Genomic DNA, 18,372 nt, shown 5'->3' on the forward strand with positions numbered 1-18,372 from the left:
TTATTAAGAGCTAAAAATACTAAAAAACACTAAAATCCTAAGTGCTAAATCCTAAATTTAGCACTTAGGTTTGTATCCTCACCCCTCTTTATCATCAGGGGTGAGGATACAAACAGCAGAGCAGCAAACACATCATATGCGAGGTGGAGGCAGAGTAGAAGAGAGATAAAGTCGTCTCCCCTTTTTTCCTGCTTAGCTCTCACTCTGTCATTGGCTCCGCGCTGAATGGAGTCTCCTCACGGCAGAACTTTGTTTTCAGGTGAGTTCATCTGCACAGTAAATAGACATGGTGGGGAGGAGAGTCTGAGGCACAGCCCACGCTCGGTTTTGGGAGCCGAGCCACGAGAGCCGGCTCTGTGAAAAGAGCCGAAATTCCCATGATTACGGGACAGCTTGTCAGAATGACGTCACCACACAGCAGCTGTCGGAGCAGCGAGCCCAACATCTGAGCTGAGTTTAGGGTGTTTTTACTCGAGCCCCGCAGAAGCAATAATGTTCAACTCTGTCTGTTGTTTTCCCTCCAATGATGCGAACGAGGAAGAAACGTTGGTCGGAGAAAAAGGCACGTAAACAAAACTGTTGTGTCTTTCATCTGGAAGCAAAACAAGGTCCTCAGATTTTGTGTATTTTGTTTTTTTGGGGGGGAGGGGGGGATTTTCTTGTAATCCACAGAGGCCCCAGAAAATCTTTGGGAACCACTGAACTAAGCTAACACTCCCATAGTTGCTTAACACAGATAAATAGTTTAACAATGCAAGTTCAGCCTGTACATTGAAATTAGTTCAACTAAATAAACAATATTCATATTATTATTAATAACATGAACAAATAATGTAAATGTAGTGTGAAGCCTTTTGGAGCCCACTGGACTTGAAAAAGCGCTATTCAAGTCCAGACCATTTACCTTTAATGTCCAAGGAATTCCGACCAACTAATAAAGTCAAATGTGACAAACAACAAAGTCCTATAATACAACGCTTGATTCAACAGAACAAAAACACATTTATCAAATCTAACCCAAATCCCAGAAGTTCCAGATTAAAATAAACCACACAAGACAGCAGGTTTGAAAGTTGCACTTTTATTCCTCATGTGAGTTCAGGGGTGCGTTACGATGATCTACAGATCTGATCCCACTAAAACTTCATGTAGTCTCTCCTCTCCCTTTGGTTCTGCGTCAAGTGTGAAGCGATTACTTATTCCAATGCTTGTGAAGATAAAGTGCTAAGAATGTTGCAATTCTGCTGCCAGTTTGCAATAGGCTAAATTTTTTAAAAGGCCACGTTTTTAAAAGAACACGTTTTAAGTTAAACCAGCAGCAGCAAACAGGGCCGTAATGTATTACATACATGAACAAATACACCCTCAAAGGATGTCAGGTTTAACAGTGGAAGAAACTTTAGCAAGGTACATAGAGAAGCGGTAAAGCCCAACTTGTACACAGTGGTGTTAAATCTACCGGATGAAAACCTGAGGTGGGATTAGCGAGAGGGAACTCTGCACCAACTCCTCTCCCTCACTCAGCTCCATTTTGTTCTAACCTCCCTCCTGTTCGGACACGTCACACCAAGTGAGCTCACACGGGCGAGCAGTAGCGGCCAGCGAAGAGAACGCTCTTGGAGGGGTTGTGTCGGATGAAGAAGAGGAAGGGGTGGTCTGCGATGAAGGTGGCGGGGATCATGGCGCAGCGCAGCATCATGACGACGCCGGTGGCAGCGGCGGCCTCGGTTCCTTCCTCATTGACTTCCACGAAGGCCTTGTGGTAAACCTCCGACACAAACAGGTCGTTGGCCGGGGACATGCCTGTCGGAACAGAGAGGGACCGAAACGTTTAGATCAGGGGTCTCAAACTCCAGTCCTTGAGGGCCGCAGTCCTGCAACTTTTAGATGTGCCTCTGCTGCCGCACACCTGAATAGAATTAAGGCTCTGGAGAACTGGTCTACACAAGGTGGAGGTGATTAAGCCATTTCATTCCAGTGTTTTGTACCTGTGGTACATCTAAAAACTGCAGGACTGCAGCCCTCGAGGACTGGAGTTTTGAAACCCCTGGTTTAGATGGTACCAGAAAGGTACAGAGAGCGAGTCGGAAGAAAAGAATCTGGAGACGAATCCTACCGGAAAAGTCGCTGCTTGATTGGTCGAAGGCGTCCACCATGCCCATGCTGGTCAGGACGGCCTTCATGTCGTATTTCTCCTCCAGCTTGAACCGAGGGAGGCCCACCTGCACCTCGATCATATCCATCATGTCTGGATTGGTCCAATCCATGAACTTCTCGTACGTCAGCGCCTGCTCAAGCTTGAGGTTGGACAACAAATAAAGTCAATTCCTCGAGCTCTTCCTGCACGACCTTTAGGAGGCTTTGCAGGACTGAGTACCTACCTTCTCCAGACCAGTCGTACCCTCCACACTGTTGGGTAAAAAGATGAGCATGCTCAGCTCCTTCCCTTTGTACGGCATCTCCAGGATCTGTAAAACAGGGGATTTTTATCAACGTGGTCTGAATGATGGTTGTAGATTCTTCCACCTGAGCTGTGAATCTCTGCAGTTACCTGGCAGGCGACTTCTGAGATGTAGGTCAGTGGAAACTTTGATTTCATGTGCATCATCTTCACCGGCTTTTTCTCATTCTAAACAAACAAACAAAACACAAGAAACAACAAAATTGTGTACACGCAGATTTCAGTAAAAAGATATTGATTATGCTTACGTAAGACATAGGGATCATACAAAGTCTACATAGGCCAACAAGTTTATTAATCCCTGAAAGAGTTGCCAGAAAAATCCATTAAAATCTGTTCTGGTTTCCGCTCCAGAACCAGAAACCAAACATGGAGAAGCAGCGTTCAGCTTCCAATACGCTTTTTGTTTGCCAAAGGAAACAAACATTCAGTCTACGTTTTAGCTGATGAGTTTTTCTTCTCCACACCGACAGAGGTCGGGTTGCCGTTACCTTGGTGACGCTGAACTGAGCGTCGCGGGTGGCGTCCACCTTAAACTGCTTGTCCCAGTGGCCTTTGAAGTAGATTGCATTGACCAACACCAGCCGGGTCAATGAGTTCACTGCATCAGGACCCAGGATATCCTTAATTTTACCTGGTGAGAAACAATGCAAATAAACAGGTAAGAAAAAAAAATAGCACATTAATTAAACAATTATATATATTATAAGAATAAAAAAGAGGCAATAAGCACAAAAATGAATTCAAAATTATTAAAAATAAATAAGCAAATATTTAAATTCAAAGAAATACACACTGACAAAAATAGCCTAAATTATCACCAAAAAATAGAAAAATAAGTCAATAGAAATATTTTGTGTACAAATTTTACATTTTAAAAGTAAAAAAAAAAAAATTAAGTAATGAAACAACTTCAAAAAAATAACAATAATAATATGCTGAAGTTGAATCAAATAGGAAAGAAAAAAGTCATCTGAGGATTATGATGGCTAAATATTGCAGAAGTGGAGGGGAGTTAAAAAAAAAAACCTGAAACTTGTTCCTGTTTTTGAACATTTTAAATGAACAGATCCATTTCTTGCTGCTTATTAATTTGTCTTTTTAATTTCAAATGCTTAATGACACATTGTGGGATGTGTGGGTGTGTGTGTGTGTGTGTGCGTAATCCACCTTGCGTCTGTGTCTCCACCCAGCCGTTGATGTTGACCCGGGCTGCCTCAGCGTTCGAGGTGAAGTCGACGGTCTCCAGTTCTGCCTGGTAGTGCTTCTTAGTGCTCTCAAGGTAATCCTGAAACAAAAGCAATAGATGCATCTGTCGGCTTTTCCGGCGTTCCGCCTTTCTGCCCTCATGTGGTCGGCCTTAACGTGCACAGAAAGCCGCACCCACTCAGGAACATCCACTCTTAGTGCTGAAAGGAAATCCCTCCTCCCCCATCCCAAGTCACACCTGAACAAACTGGTAGGACTGCTCGCCGTAGAGCCTGTTGGCGACATTCAGGGCATACGGAGCGTCCGACTTGTTGAGCTGGCTCAGCAGCTGGCCGAAGCTGGAGTGGAGGTCGTCCTTGACATCCAGGGTTTTCAGGGTCTGCAGATGAAAGGAAACCAGTTTGATTTACTGAACAAGAAGCAGACCAAACAAAATTTTTTTTTTTTTTAAAGAAAGGTTTTCATGGTCATTTTGTTTATTAAGTGATGAAAGGATTTGTTTATACTCTATAAAGAGTATCTAAACCTGCTAAAGATAGCAAAATTACATTTTAACTCATCACTTAATAGAAAAAAAAGACACATTTCCGTACCATCCATAATGCCAAAAGTCTTCATACACCAACGGCTTTACATCACAACCGCAAACTGCAATGTATTTCATTCAAAGTAGCGTCTAATTGTGAAGTGGAAGCAAAGGATATGTAGTTATTTTTATTTTATTTACTAATAAAAATGTTAAAATTTGGCATGGATGTGTGTAGCTCTTTCAATTATTTCACTGCAGAATCACTTATTCCTGGAATTATGTCTGCTGATTTCTTTGGTGTATGTTTACCACATTTGCACATCTAGAGAACAAATCAAAACAGATCAAGCTCAGTCAGATTTCATCTTGCCCTGGACGTTGATTGGGCCACGTTAAGACTAAACTACACAGTTATACAAATGTGGCCTCTGCAGGCAATTTGTTGTAAAGGAGGGCTGCATAAAAATAAATGCCAGACTCAATAAAAATACATTTACAGTTGTGGTTCTAATGCACCAAAATGGGAAGATTCAAGGGGTGTCAGAATGTTTATGTGTGTAGGAATCAGTCATGAAGACCCAAGTGAGAGAAAAGTGAAAAATATCTTAAACCCTTCATCCCTTTAAAATGAAAAAGAAGCAAAGATCCAGACCTTAGAAGTTCTTACAGAACATAAGACCATTCCTCCACCATGTTGTTATTCCAAGATTCCAGATCTTGTGTTTCCTTTACTGTGCAACCAAAAATGAAACTTATTTAACTCCAATGGCCTGGCACTGCACTGTCACAGCTACACCAGTAAGAGGAAACAAGTTTTGCCCGTTTAGTGCAATGGGAAGCGGCAGATGAAAAAAGCCCAACAACAGAGCATCGTGTAAAAACAAAAAGGACTCTGGAATGTTGGACGCATTCAAAAACTTCCAAGTTGCTTCTTTCACCTTCTGTTTCCTTCCTGGATTATTTAATGGTTGCGCCATAAATGGCAGCAGGAGAGCGACAAAAGAGAAAGAGGGCAGCAGAATGTGAAGTAAACTCTCCTCCAAAGACCACATGTTAGCACCCAGACCTTTGTTAGTAGTATCAGGTAACAGCTCCTCTTTCATTGCTTTTTTTTTTTCTTAAACCACCTTTAGCAGCTGTGGTGGCAGTTTGGCTTGAGCTTTCTGTTGCATTTGCATCTGCGGCGGTCCTGCTTGCTTCATCTTTTGCGCCTTAGTGAAGCTCAGAACCTGGAGGCGACATTTGTCAAGCTGGACATGACCGATCTCCAGTTGGATCCGTTTCGTCAGTCAAATCAGTGACACGCCACTGTCATGAGGCTCACATGAAGTTAAAGATTTTTAAACTTTATTCAGATTTCCTTATGACGGAGTACTAGGGCCATGCTAAGAAAAAGGAATTATGACTTTTCGCCATTGAAGTGTTACGACTTTATCCTCATGCGAGTTTATAATTTGTTTCTTAGTACGGCCCGAATCCTCCGTCTGCATCAAGGCTCTGTGTTTGAAATAAGAGATGGAGAAGTGCAGTAAGTTGCACCTACTCAGGACAGCCCAGGGTAAATCCTCAAACACCTCGGCAGAGTCTGAGCATGACTGATTATTGGTGCCGACAGCAGGAGATGAACGGATGATTCATCGTTTAAAGCGTCTTTCACAACCCGGAGAGACTCCACTCTGAATTCCCACTCCTATCAAACTCAACGCAGTTTAATCAGAGAGTAAAGTTCAACTTGGATTGAGCACTGCGTCACAAAAAGGTAAATGTAAATGTTATGGTCTGGTTGCTTCATGACGGGAATGCTCTAAGAAACGTAGGTTTACTAACCGACTCCACACAGAGTTCTCCAGGAATGTAGCCGCTGATTTACTGCACAAACAAAGAGAAAAACCGGGATGACTGAATAGGGACGGGTCGGTTAATGTGGTCAAGGAAAATGAAGGTATTTTAGTGAGATGCTGAAGGGAGTTGGATTTTCTCTGACATTTTTGCTCCGGTTTTTTTTTTTTTGCAACCAGTTTTATAAACTATATAGAGAATAGAAAGCAAATATGTCAAATATTGGGAACAATAAGCGCTGAAATTACTGTTCAGAAGAGTCTGTATTTATTTTTTTATTATTAATAACTGCTTCTTTTAAAATTTAAATGGCAGCATTAAGACTGTGTTTTACATTTTTGACTTTAAAGCTTTGAAATAGTATTTTCACCGCGGTTTGAGTACAGACCTTTCTATCGATGCTGGAAGTTGTTCACTGGAACAAGGAAAAGCTCGACTGCAGAGGGAGCCAACTAAAAAAATAAATAAATCATCTTTCAAACCAAGTTGTGCAATTTAACATTTGTCGAAATACTGACAAAGACTTACATGGCCAGACCAGTAACGCTTGTACAACAATCTACATTTGACAAACTTTAAATACCATCACTAAAATATAAGAGTTCCTGCAGCTAAATCCGAACATTTCTGTGGTTGGTGCAGAGTAAATGTCCGCCTGCTACCAGGGAATCAACAAACCGAGGGATTTCTCAGCTAAATGACGCATTCCTCCACAGCCGACTCATCTTTCCAGTCCAGCCTCTCAGCCACTCCCTCTTACTCAGCAGCATGCATGGCAACGAGCATCTCCATAACAACCACTGGCACACAGTGTGAAATGCCTTAGACGCACAATAGGAAGTGTTTCGCCAGCGCTCAGCTTTATTTTAGAGATTTCAGCATGTATAAGCAGGAAGTTTATCATTTTCCCTATTAACTACTGGTTCCCTAGTTCCCTCCTTCACAATGGAGGGATGTTATTTGATATGTAGGGAAAAATAAAAAGTTAAAAAAAATAATAATAAAAAAATCAGCTTAAACACAGGTTAAAACTGAGCTGCTCTGATTAATAAAGTAATTGATGTCTCTCTAATCCTGAACAACCAGATAAGAAAACAGACATGCGCAATTAAAACCTGCAAGTTAATGCACAAATCCGTGTTTGTGCATTGATCCATGTTTTACAGTGAGCATGTTGCTATGATGACAGCACTGATTTACACTGGATGGAGTTGTTTCTTTAACCTGAGCTACAGGGCAGATTATGGGTGAGGCCCTGCTCCTCCCATTTACTAACATTTACCAGCTTGACTTAACTGGGTGTGGTTTGGCTTCTGCAGTCCCAGGTTGTTAGAAGCCACATAAACGCCGTGTTACCAACTTTCACCTGAATTTCAGCCACCTCTCCTGGAAAATGGCTCCTGAATCTTTCTGCTAAAGTGGGAAACCCGCTACCGCATAACGACTAATGCTCCGTTTATTCTCGTATGGTTAGTAGGAACTCCATCGCTGCCGAATCAACAATGCACAGCGGACGTGGGCAGAAAGTTTTCACTTCAGTCGTTAAATAATTAGAAGATTAAATGTGAATGTGCCAGTTTAATAAAATGACGGTCGCCGGTCGGTGTTCATGCAGACTGAACTTTGAGAAGGACCGCTCATAAAAACGGTTGGGCATATCTGCTGCACATAATGAGACCTGATAACCACAGTTAAACATCTACAGTGATTATCCTGTTCCCGTAGTAACGCAACCACAGATTTGACCCACATAAAAAAAAGAGGCTGATTATTTAATTCCTGATCCCTTCCTGTGTGACGTTAAACTGTCATGATATTTTTCCTTTTAATACTTGCCTACTTTGATGCTAACTTCAGCGCAACTACCTGTCCACAAGAAAATTGATATTTCCTGTTGCTTTGGCACCCATGGTCCATTTACAAACAAGCATTGTGTCCTCCCCAAGAAGAGAAAAAAAGACAGTTTGTGGTGCATATTGACTGCATATTTGCCGATACTTACAACGCAACTACATAGATGTCTGCTTTGCACATACACATTATCATTTTTCCTCTAACATCCGCCTCATTTGATCATTTTCAGAGAAACTTTGAGCTATACTCACAACAACTTAAATAAATAAAGACGGAACAAGAGTTTTTCCTTGCAGGTTGTTCCTTATAATCTTTTAACAAAACCTCACTTCAAAACTTCTGAACCTTTAATGTCTTTACACTGACTCAGTGGAGCTGAGTAAATCAAAAAACGTGAGGAAATGTGTCACTCTCATGAATGCTAATAATGTGACAGTTTAAATAGGGGCAGTGTGTGTTTCACTAACTGTACCTCTGACATCTGAGCGGCTGTGTTTCCTCTGGCTCCCAGCAACACCATGGCCAGAGCCGAGGAGATGCTAAAAGGAGAGAAGAAGACGTTTGCGGTGTTGTCTTTGTCCCCCAGCTTTTTGAGCAGAGCCAGAGAGAAGCTGGTGTTGGCTGAAGCCAGAGGAGTTACTGCTGCCATCGTGCCTGGAGGACAAAGGCAGAGGTTATTACTTAGACCATTGTTGGGTTTTATTCTTCTTTGAAGTCAAACTCCAAAAAATAAACTGCAATAAAATAGAACAAGCTCAGCAATAAAAACGTTAATGTTAAACTGCAAGTGGAGACTGCAAAATTACTTCAAAACAATCACTGAGAGCTTTTAAGCTGCAACATTAAACGTCTAAAAGAGCAGTAAAATCGTTACGACAGCATTTGCACTCCATTACTTCTGGGTGTTTCGCTGGGAAACCAGAAACGTCGCGTCTCACAGACTGAATGACACAAACTACACTCACTGTCAGACGCTTGTCGTGTGCTCCACGGAAAGAGTTGGGTCACATGAAGAATGCTGGTTGAAGCGCAGGGTTTTTATCTCTGACACGGGGACACACCCCGTAAAATAAAAAAATAACAAACTTCCGCAAATTTCCTGACTACGGAAGCCGAGGGGAAAGAGATAAAAAGCTTCGGCCTGAGCTGACAAAAAGTTTTCTTACAATTACTACTACTACTACTACTACTACTACTACTACTACTACTAATAATAATAATAATAATAATAATAATAATAATAATCTTTATTTCTTTCTTTTTAAAATAAAAAAGGTTTTTCCATTACAAATAGCATATCTCCATTTAATAACCTTGGATATTTTATGTTCCAACAGGTCAATTTTATTTCAGTATACCTTTTTTCCTGCAGCACTTTTTTTTTTTTGGTCACACTTAAATCATCAAGAGTGTCTTCATGCCAGTTGTTATTAAAACGACCAGAGAATACTGTATATAAAAAGCATTTTAAAGTTATTAAAGGATAAAAAGTTAGCCAAAACATTGGCATCTATGAGGAAACGCAAACTGCCCCCTGAGCTAAATAACTGACAGGTCACAGACTGGATGTCTTTTCAAGGGTAAAATCAATCGGCAAGAGACAACACCTTTATTCTCACAAAATACTATCTCACCTGTGTTGATGTCGCACACGCCCAGGTTGCGCAGCAGCTTCTCTGAGAAATCAGATCTTTCTTTGCTTCTTGGAGCTAATGTGTGGGTGTGGTGGAAGGCTAGGTCACCCCATCAACCCTTTGTTTCCATATGATAAATTGAACATATGATAAAAAATAAATCCGTGAAGCTTAAAGACGGATCTCTGACTGAGAAAAACAAACAAACTTCTCATTCAGTCAATGAATTGTTTGAACGGATCAACTGAAATGTTTAACTTTTTTTTTTAAATAAAAAGCTCAATGAATGTTTATTTATAGCTATTGGCCAACTAATGAGCAAACTGTGACACATTTAGTGTATAAAGGAAAACTTACCCTATACTGAAAAAAATCAACGGGTAAGATTTACTCAAAAAAAAAACCTAAAGACAATTTGCACAGAAATTTTTAAAGAAAATTTAAATAACACAAATTCAAGTATACCATACTCATCTATATCTAGTAAATTATACCAAGCAGAAAGCTAAAGATTATTTTGAATAAATTAGGTACATTTTGCTTAATCTAAAATCAAAATAAGTAAAACTGATAGCCTTAAGATTACTTATTTGTATTTACATGCTTTGATCATCCTCAATTTCTTCTGATAAATACTACTAGACAACACACCTGTGACAAATCATTTTCCAAACACGTTTGAAATCATTTTTTGCCCATAAATTAATAAAACTCTGCATGTTAGGCTGCATATTCTATTATCTATATCAACTGACACCATTCCAACAACTCAAACTAAAGATATCAATGCCACATAAAACATACAGCTTTAAATGACTAATTGGATATACTTCTTAATTTATTTAGCAAAAATCTATTACAACAAATGCAAGAAAATGTAATGAATTAGTAGAATGTTGTTGTTTCATTAAACATATGCAAAAGAACAAATATATATATATATATAGAGAGAGAGAAAGATGGAGAGAGAAAAAAAGACTTCAATCTACAGTTTAACACGGTTACTAAAGAAAATAAAAGTGGAGAATATTGAATACAAATATTCGTGAATCGTCAATGTTCTCTTTGCACCTCCTCAGATGATTTTAAGTCTGAGACCTGGAAGCCCTCTGGGTCTGGTGCTGGCACTGCCAGATTATGTTGCAAGAACAAATGGCAAACATGACATGAAAGTAATCATGAACCGCCGGTGTAATTTGTTCCTGTGAAGACGGAGATCATCCACCCAACCACACCTCCACCTCTTCACAGAAGGGTGGGAACCAAGCAAGGAAAAATGAGTAACCACCCATCAAAGGTAGACTTTCATCACACACCAGGATTTTTATCAGTTTTCTCTAACATCTGATTAAAAGCAATAAAATTAATACATATTTTTATAAATAAATCTAAATGAAACCTTTTAGTTTCATCATGGGCTCGCTCAGGTGTTGGTCATTTTTGAAGGAACAGTCTCACACTTCTAATGTGCAATTTTGACCTAAAAAGGTCAAACATAATAAACAAAAAACAAAAAAAAAAGAAAGAAATCAAATTCAGCAGAAAATTCCAGTTGAGAAGAGTCAGCTACTTTAAGGTGACTAAGGTTATTTGGGCGTGAATGTTGGGAGTGAATTACGGAAAGTGAGTTTCTTCATTTCACTCCATGATGCAATGAAAAGCTCAAACAAGCCCAAGTATAGCAACTTGCAAAAGCAATATGGGTAAAAATGCACAACACATTTCTCCTCACTCCAAATAGCAGTTTTTAAAGACAAACTAAAAAACATTACTAAATAACATATCTATAAATGTTCATCACAGTTTCTTTCTGGCTATGCCATAATAAACATGAAACTATATTAATTCCATACAAAGAAAGCTTGATAAAGTTTAGATTTGTACAAAGTAATACATGCAACTATAAAATGTAGAGGAGCAAATGTTCATGAATACATTTCTTCTTGTTGCAGCAACAAGTGCTGGCAAATAAATACATTCAGAGTTCTGAGTCCCTCTTGTTTTTACGTAGATGCAACTACTGCTTATGTGAACATATTCACACCCGTACAACGTCAATAAAACAGTAGACTACTAAAATTTACATTTGTTATGCGTCACACCAAGCAGTAAACGGCACATTCAAATTAATAATTAGGCCTTCGTCTTATTAAATCTTCTTTTGCTGTTTCAGTGGCTTACACTTTTGGGAAAAGGCTCAAGTCTATAGTCCCTAACCCTACAAATGCAACCTGTCACTTCATAAACAAGCCACAATCTGCTCCGGAAGCACTATGCATACCGTTCAGCGTGCGATGACGTCAGCATCTTCTTCTTGGATTCTTTTGGCGTCTGGGATTCGTCCTTATATTTTTTATTGTTAGTAGTAGTAGTATCCGTCCTTATATATTTTTTTTTATTATTATTATTAGTAGTAGTAGTATTAAACATATTGAAAAGTTCTGCAAAACCATTTGGCATGTAATCATGACAGAAAATACATCCTTATTCCTCTTAAACTCTTTTACTGAGCTTCTTCTTCTCATTCTTAATGACTTCCAAACAACTTCGGAGGTGCACACCGCCACCTATCGTCCATGCGTGTGTGACCTTGTGCAAAAATAACAATAATGCGACGTTACGATGACATCAGAGAATGATGTAATTCTACCATATTAATATATACACGTGTCTGTTGATTTAAAAAAAAAGAAGCAGAAATGAAGATATTTCATTTTCACTGGCAATAAATTTTCTAAATCAGATTATCAGAAAGACCACATATTTATTCACTCTACTTTATAAGAGTAGCATCTCACAACACAATTTCTGGGATTCTTACAGCCATTTATTGTTCATGGATTTTCCACACTTTTGTCCAGACAACAAAAAGTTTCACAACTAAAAAGTTTTTTAAAAATGTAGAATGTACGTAGTCCATAGAAAATGTTCAAAGATATGGCAACAAGTTCTGGCACTACAAAGGAAATCTTTTTTTTTTTAAATAACGCCCTATCATTACGTCACTTTGAACCAGAGGGAATACAGATGATGTCACAGTTTCTGTCAGTACACCCAGGGATTGACCAACTCTGATCTTAACTCTTCATGCCAGCCTTAGAAATTTACAATTTTAGCAGCTTAACACTTGAAAACAATTAAACATGTGCATTCAAATAAGTTCATCTCCATCTAATGGTTAATATTTACTCCAGTGCAAACATAGATTGCCAAGATGAATTTTGGCACGACCTTTGGAAAAGGACTCGGTGACCTTTGTAACAGTGCAATCTTGTGAACGACAGCGACGTAGTGTGGCTGCTGTTGGGGTGTAGAGTGTGCTGGTGAGAATTTCTGGCCATTGGTTATTAGTTTGTCTATGAAGAATTTGATTGCATGCTCAGGGGGCGACTCATCCATGTTGAACCAGGAGGACATCTAGAAGTGGTAGTACTTTAGCCCTCAAAGACTGGAGTTTAGTAGCCCACCTGCTCCAAAAGTCATAGAGTGTACTAGGGGGAGCAGAAGCGTCCAGCAAAGAGAATGGTCTTGGTGATTCTATGACGAATGAAGAAGAGGAAGGGGTGGTCTGCAGTGAAGAAGGAAACGCTATCTGCCACCAAGCCACCCGTGGCAGCAGCAGCTTCAGTTCCTTCTTCGTTCACTTCTACAAAAGCCTTGTGGGAGACTTGCGACAAAAAGAGCCCTTTGTTGCTTGACATTCCTGTCACAGATAAGAGAAGAGACATCCCAGGATTACAGGCCACAGCTGTAGGAATACATCTAACCAAAAGTAGATATCAGTATTCAAAACAAAAGAGCCGCTTTTATCGCAGAGAGTGTGCTTCCATGAAGGAATACTACAGATAAAGGGAACAATTTGTGTGACATGTTCAGATTTGAGGTCCAAATGCTATGAGCTGAGCCTTTCTTTTTCCAATTGAGGTTCTAAAGCAATATGTTTACAGCCTTTTACGGCTGCTCACCTTCACCGTTTAGCCCACTTACAGCCAGTGAGGCTCATGGGAGGAACGTCAATCTAAAGCAAGCTACGGAAACAGTACATGTGTTCAGATACCTGACGGACCTGTTAGCTACTGCTTCCACGACTAATGATACATGATGGATATATGACAGAAAGCACTCAGGAGCTGTGTTTCCATTAACCATAAAATTATGAAAATTGAAATTAGGAGAATAAATGGAAACATGCCAGTTTTGTAAAAACTCAAGTCTTTGATCAAATGTTTTTGGGATACCATTAGGTTATTTTATTGTTGCTGTTATATTAAAATAGATGTATTGTGCAGCACTGCATAAAAAAAGGAAGCGCCTTTTTTACCTCACACGAGTCACATGAATAACCGTCGTATGTTACTACTGCCGAAAACCACAAAGAAGACAACAGGAAGAAGTAGGAGGATAATGTTTTTTGTTTGTTTTGTTTTCTTTACGTTGTGCTGCTGGCTCCACCAGAGCTCTCACAGCAGCTCATTAAAGTTGTGTCATTGGAAAGTGTTGAATCAATAGCTCTACTCTAAAATCACTGACTACATTTTATCCAAAACACCGCTGCATGTAGCCACTCCCAAGGGTAAGTGTTTTGTCACTCCATCCCTTTAATAAGACGGCAACTTCTCCTCTGATGGCTGATAGATGATGAGCGCTAGCGCCATGGCTGAATTATGAATATATCCCACGTAACTGTTTGCGTCTGTTGCTGCCATTATTTTTAATGACTTATCGCATGGACAAGCTAATACACGCATTCGTATTTAGTGGAAAGCACTGCAGTCATAAAATTGTGTTTGTTTTGTTTTTGTACTTTCTACTCTAGTAGAATGGCCTACTGACCTCAAAATCAGAAGTTGAATTGATGGGATAAGGGTGTGGGGTTATGCCCCTCGTCAGCAAGGACAATTTTAACCAAAAAGGTTTTATGTAGCTTAAATTTCAGGCTGATATTTTCCGTCACCAACAAGTCCGTTGCAATAGACTTGATCCTGATTTGACAGCATAAGGGCCTAGTTCTGGGCCCCACTCCACCCATAGTCAATTTAACTACATCTCAAACATCTCAATCTCCCTCCATATGTCTCACCAGAGAAGTCACACTTCGTCTCGTCAAAAGCGTCCACCATGCCCATGCCACTCAGGACTTTGTTTAGGTTATACTTCTCCTCCAGCTTGAATCGAGGCAGCTTCACGATAATCTCACCGCTTTCCATCTCATGTGGATGAGTCCACTCCATGAATGTCTCATACGTCAGGAGGTCTTCCAGCTGATCAGGTGATAAATCGATCATTACATGTGTCAGTGGTGAGGTTTAATCAGTCTGTGAGGCAGAGAGAGCCTTACCTTCTTCAGACCTGTTTCGTTATCTTCTATCTGTCTTGGTAAAAAGATGAGCATGCTCAGCGCCTTCCCTTCATAGGGAATCTCCAGAATCTGCCCAAGAAAAGGTGCAAGGCATTACAGAGAAATACAAGCTCTCAAATATACTTGATTTATAGTAAATCGCCACATAAAGTTTGGTTATTTTCCTACTGAGCAAGTTCAGTCAGGCGATTTGAGTTGTACTGCTGCTTTACATGTAACCCACTTCCCAACTGGAGCAGAGGATGAAAGATGCCAAATTATCTGCCTTGCTTCACATATCTCTGATTACATAATTTCAGCTTCCACCTGTGAGCTCCAAGGTCAATAGTACCTCACAGCTGGCTTCATCAATGGAGGCGTGGTTGAAGTGGCTTTTAAGTTCCATCATCTGCACGGGTTTTGTGTCTTTCTGTGGACAAACACAGGAACAGCTCATTAACCTAAAAAAAGGACAATACCTTTCAGAATGAGTTAAGTTAGATCAATAATTGGACAAAAATCTAGTGGTTTTTTTCTAATTTGGTGGAGACGTTTGAGGACTTCATGACTCTGGTTGCTCATTTATTTGGGCGTTGACGATACTATAGAGACCACAGTGACGGGACTATGGAGACCAGAGCACTTCCTTGAAGGTGAATAATATCTAGTGGTTAAATTTTGCGCTGGTCTCCGATGCAAAACAAGCTTAAGGGGCCATTTAGCAGACGTATGTGAGCACCTAGCATAACCATCTGATGGCCTTTTACCGATTGTTTCAATCTTATCACCAGACCTTTGGAGTTCTGTTTTGAGTACTTGGTAAAGAATGGGGTGGAAGCGTCAAATGATCACAACCTTGTTGTTAGATCATTTCGAGGGATGAGGTTGATGGACAGAAGCTCTAAGACTGAAGCTTCTGGTATTTATCACCCAATGGATTTAGTTGGGAATGTTTAGATAGTTGTTCAGGATTCCTTCTTACCACCTCAAGTTTGTACATTTCACTGGAGAGACCAAGAAAACCCTGGAAGAACTGTATAGAGACTCTTTGTAGCCTGGGAACACAGTGGAGTAATCCCTCCACATTAACATAGTCGTTTCACGTCACAGTTACTATAAAAGCAAGACTGTTATTTTGAACAGCAATGATAAAGACTTACATATTGAAAAAATACTTTATGTTGGTGTTCACTGTTACCTTGTTGAGTCTAAACTGAGCCTCACAGGTATTTGATCTCTGGAAGGCCGCATCCCAGTTGCCTTTAAAGTAGATGGCATTAACCAGCACCATCTTGGTCATGTCGTTCACCATGCCCTTAACCACCATATCCTTGATTTTACCTGACGACAACATGAGCAGAACATGGATCAGATGAGAATCAACACAGCCTAATAAACAAAATCACAATTACACACTGTTCCACTAGATGGAGCTAATGACCTTCAGAGTTCTTAATCGTCGCATTTTTCTCTGTGGTTTTTACAAATACTGTACAGCACTTTTGACACAGTTAAAACCTGTTTTTAAAGTCCTTTATAAATAAATTGGCATTGGGTTAGTTGGAGTCATGTGATGAACTGATGGTGTGTGTGTCAGTGTGTGTGATCCACCTTGTGTCTTCTCCTCCACCCAGTTGTTGATCTTGACCCTGGCTTCCTCACATTTGGTTCTGAAATCCACGGCCTCCAGTTCTGAGTCGTAGTGAGTTTTTGTTTGGGTCAAAAACTCCTGGAAGAATAAACAGAAGATCCATGAATTCATCCTAAAAACAATTGCCTTCAATCACTAATTTACTTGATGATTTTGTAGAAAATTGTAAAAAATTGTATTTGGTATGTTTCATACATGAAATGACAGGCCTTTAGGTAAAGAAAAATTTCTCTAAAGAGGTCTGCAACCAAAAGAAGCTTATTTGCTTTCAGACGTGCCTCAATTCTTTGTACAATAGATTCAGCAAGTTGTCTTCCTTTCTCCTGTTCCACCATTTTCTAGACATGCTCTAAACATTGAAAGGTGGTAATTGAAGAAAGTACAATCAAATCGATGTCATGTTTTAGGAAACCAATTGAGATTGTCTAAACTATGTGACAACCAGACAATGTTCTTAAAATCTGTGCTTTGTCTAATTTTGGTGAAACTGTGTTAATCACAGCCAATCACTGGATATTTTATCTAGACAGTGTTCTGCCATCTAGAAATATGGTTCAATCTTTAAAATCCTAACAGATCACCCATTTCTGAAGTACACACAAACTGCCTGTCCAACACAAACAACAATGAATTGTTCTTTTTTTTTTTCCCCACTCTGATTCTCGTTTTAAACAAAAGCAAGTGAGTTGAATGAGTGGAACTCTGCACTGCGGATGCCAGCTCTGATTGAATGATTCGCTTGTTCTGATGAAAAGACCTGTTAGAAGTGTACCCAATAAAGCACATGGTGAATATATTTGGTAATGAAAATGTGTATTATTACCTTCTCACCTCCAGAAAGCTGTAGGAGTTCTCTCCAAACAGTCTGTTGGCAACACTGAGAACAAATTTAGCTTCCGGCTTGTTGAGCTCACTCCGTATTTTGGCAAACAGAATGTGGACATCATCCTGACAGTTCTGGGTTTTCAAGCACTGTGGAGACAGAAGACAGGGCTGGTTAGAAAAAGACTAATAAGAAGACATGTTGAAAAAAAAAATTAAGCCCATTGTAACATTGTCAAGAGCTTTGGGGTTAGCTATTAGCTAGCAAATGACTGAAAAAAGAGCTCTGTACAAGATAACACAGACCAGACATCAAAGTACAAGATCACCTCTGATATCTGAGAGGCTGTGTTTCCTCTGGCTCCCAGAATCACCATTGCCAGAGCTGAAGAGATGCTGAAAGGAGAGAAGAAGATGTTTGCAGTCTTGTTATCCTCACTCAGCTTTCTGAGCAGAGCCAGAGAGAAGGTGGTGTTGGGCTTGGAGAGAGAGCTAGAGGAGGCCATTGTATCTGAAGCAAACCAAGGATAGAGCAGTCATATTCAAGATGCATGACTTTGTTCAGACTAGTTTTCATTCCTCGCTCTATGACGAGTCTCTACTGACATACTAGTCATCCACACTTACTAACACAGTCAGTGTAAAATGAAACTTATCTGTGTGTGTGACCAGATCCCATTCATGTACTAAATGTTTCACCATTAAACAGCACAATTTTTAGATTCCCAAGAGAAGGAAAACTTTACTTACCGAAAGATCCGTGGCTGTCTTGACGCGATCAGGACTGTTTCTGTGGCAGAGAGAGAACGACTCCTTGCACTGACGTATTCAGGTGAACACACTCAAGTCAGCACGTGCCCTTGAAGGGAACATGTTTTCACTTTTGCAAGTGTTGTGATTGGTCCTTTCGGGTGAGATAAGTGGAGGAAACTGGTTCGTGGAACTGCCACGCCTGCACTCCTTCAACTTCGAGTTTGTGTTTTAGCAGGTTTAATTTTTCAGGACAATCTTGTTTAAAAGCAGAGAATCAGATAT

The 18,372-nt window shown here is 40.0% G+C and overlaps 2 protein-coding genes and 1 long non-coding RNA gene across 5 annotated transcripts; all 3 read right to left on the minus strand.

Annotated features, from left to right (window-relative positions):
- Positions 1-1,060: 1,060 nt before the first annotated feature.
- On the minus strand, positions 1,061-9,013 carry LOC122824000 (leukocyte elastase inhibitor-like). 2 transcript variants are annotated; one of them, XM_044104141.1, is made up of 10 exons: positions 8,858-9,013; positions 8,365-8,546; positions 5,327-5,428; positions 3,909-4,049; positions 3,632-3,749; positions 2,953-3,095; positions 2,552-2,629; positions 2,382-2,468; positions 2,117-2,297; positions 1,061-1,803 (listed from the first exon to the last, which is right to left on the minus strand). In XM_044104141.1, exons 2-10 carry the CDS (start codon positions 8,539-8,541, stop codon positions 1,577-1,579), a joined length of 1,254 nt encoding a protein of 417 aa, XP_043960076.1. In that variant the 5' UTR covers positions 8,542-8,546; positions 8,858-9,013; the 3' UTR covers positions 1,061-1,576. The 2 variants fall into 2 exon arrangements, with proteins under 2 accessions (XP_043960076.1, XP_043960077.1); XM_044104142.1 differs by lacking the exon at positions 5,327-5,428.
- On the minus strand, positions 5,443-8,354 carry LOC122824001. The gene is made up of 3 exons (XR_006369436.1): positions 6,567-8,354; positions 6,427-6,490; positions 5,443-6,068 (listed from the first exon to the last, which is right to left on the minus strand). It is a non-coding gene; the product is annotated as an uncharacterized LOC122824001 (long non-coding RNA).
- A 3,241-nt stretch (positions 9,014-12,254) lies between the features above and the next one.
- LOC122824355 (leukocyte elastase inhibitor-like) lies at positions 12,255-18,324 on the minus strand. 2 transcript variants are annotated; one of them, XM_044104863.1, is made up of 9 exons: positions 18,088-18,324; positions 17,667-17,733; positions 17,347-17,487; positions 16,476-16,593; positions 16,063-16,205; positions 15,217-15,294; positions 14,865-14,954; positions 14,607-14,787; positions 12,255-13,229 (listed from the first exon to the last, which is right to left on the minus strand). In XM_044104863.1, exons 2-9 carry the CDS (start codon positions 17,712-17,714, stop codon positions 13,018-13,020), a joined length of 1,011 nt encoding a protein of 336 aa, XP_043960798.1. In that variant the 5' UTR covers positions 17,715-17,733; positions 18,088-18,324; the 3' UTR covers positions 12,255-13,017. The 2 variants fall into 2 exon arrangements, with proteins under 2 accessions (XP_043960798.1, XP_043960797.1); XM_044104862.1 differs by having other exon boundaries at positions 17,667-17,848.
- Positions 18,325-18,372: the final 48 nt, after the last annotated feature.

Source organism: Gambusia affinis, linkage group LG21 (assembly GCF_019740435.1).
Source record: "Gambusia affinis linkage group LG21, SWU_Gaff_1.0, whole genome shotgun sequence".
NCBI classification, from domain to species: domain Eukaryota; kingdom Metazoa; phylum Chordata; class Actinopteri; order Cyprinodontiformes; family Poeciliidae; genus Gambusia; species Gambusia affinis.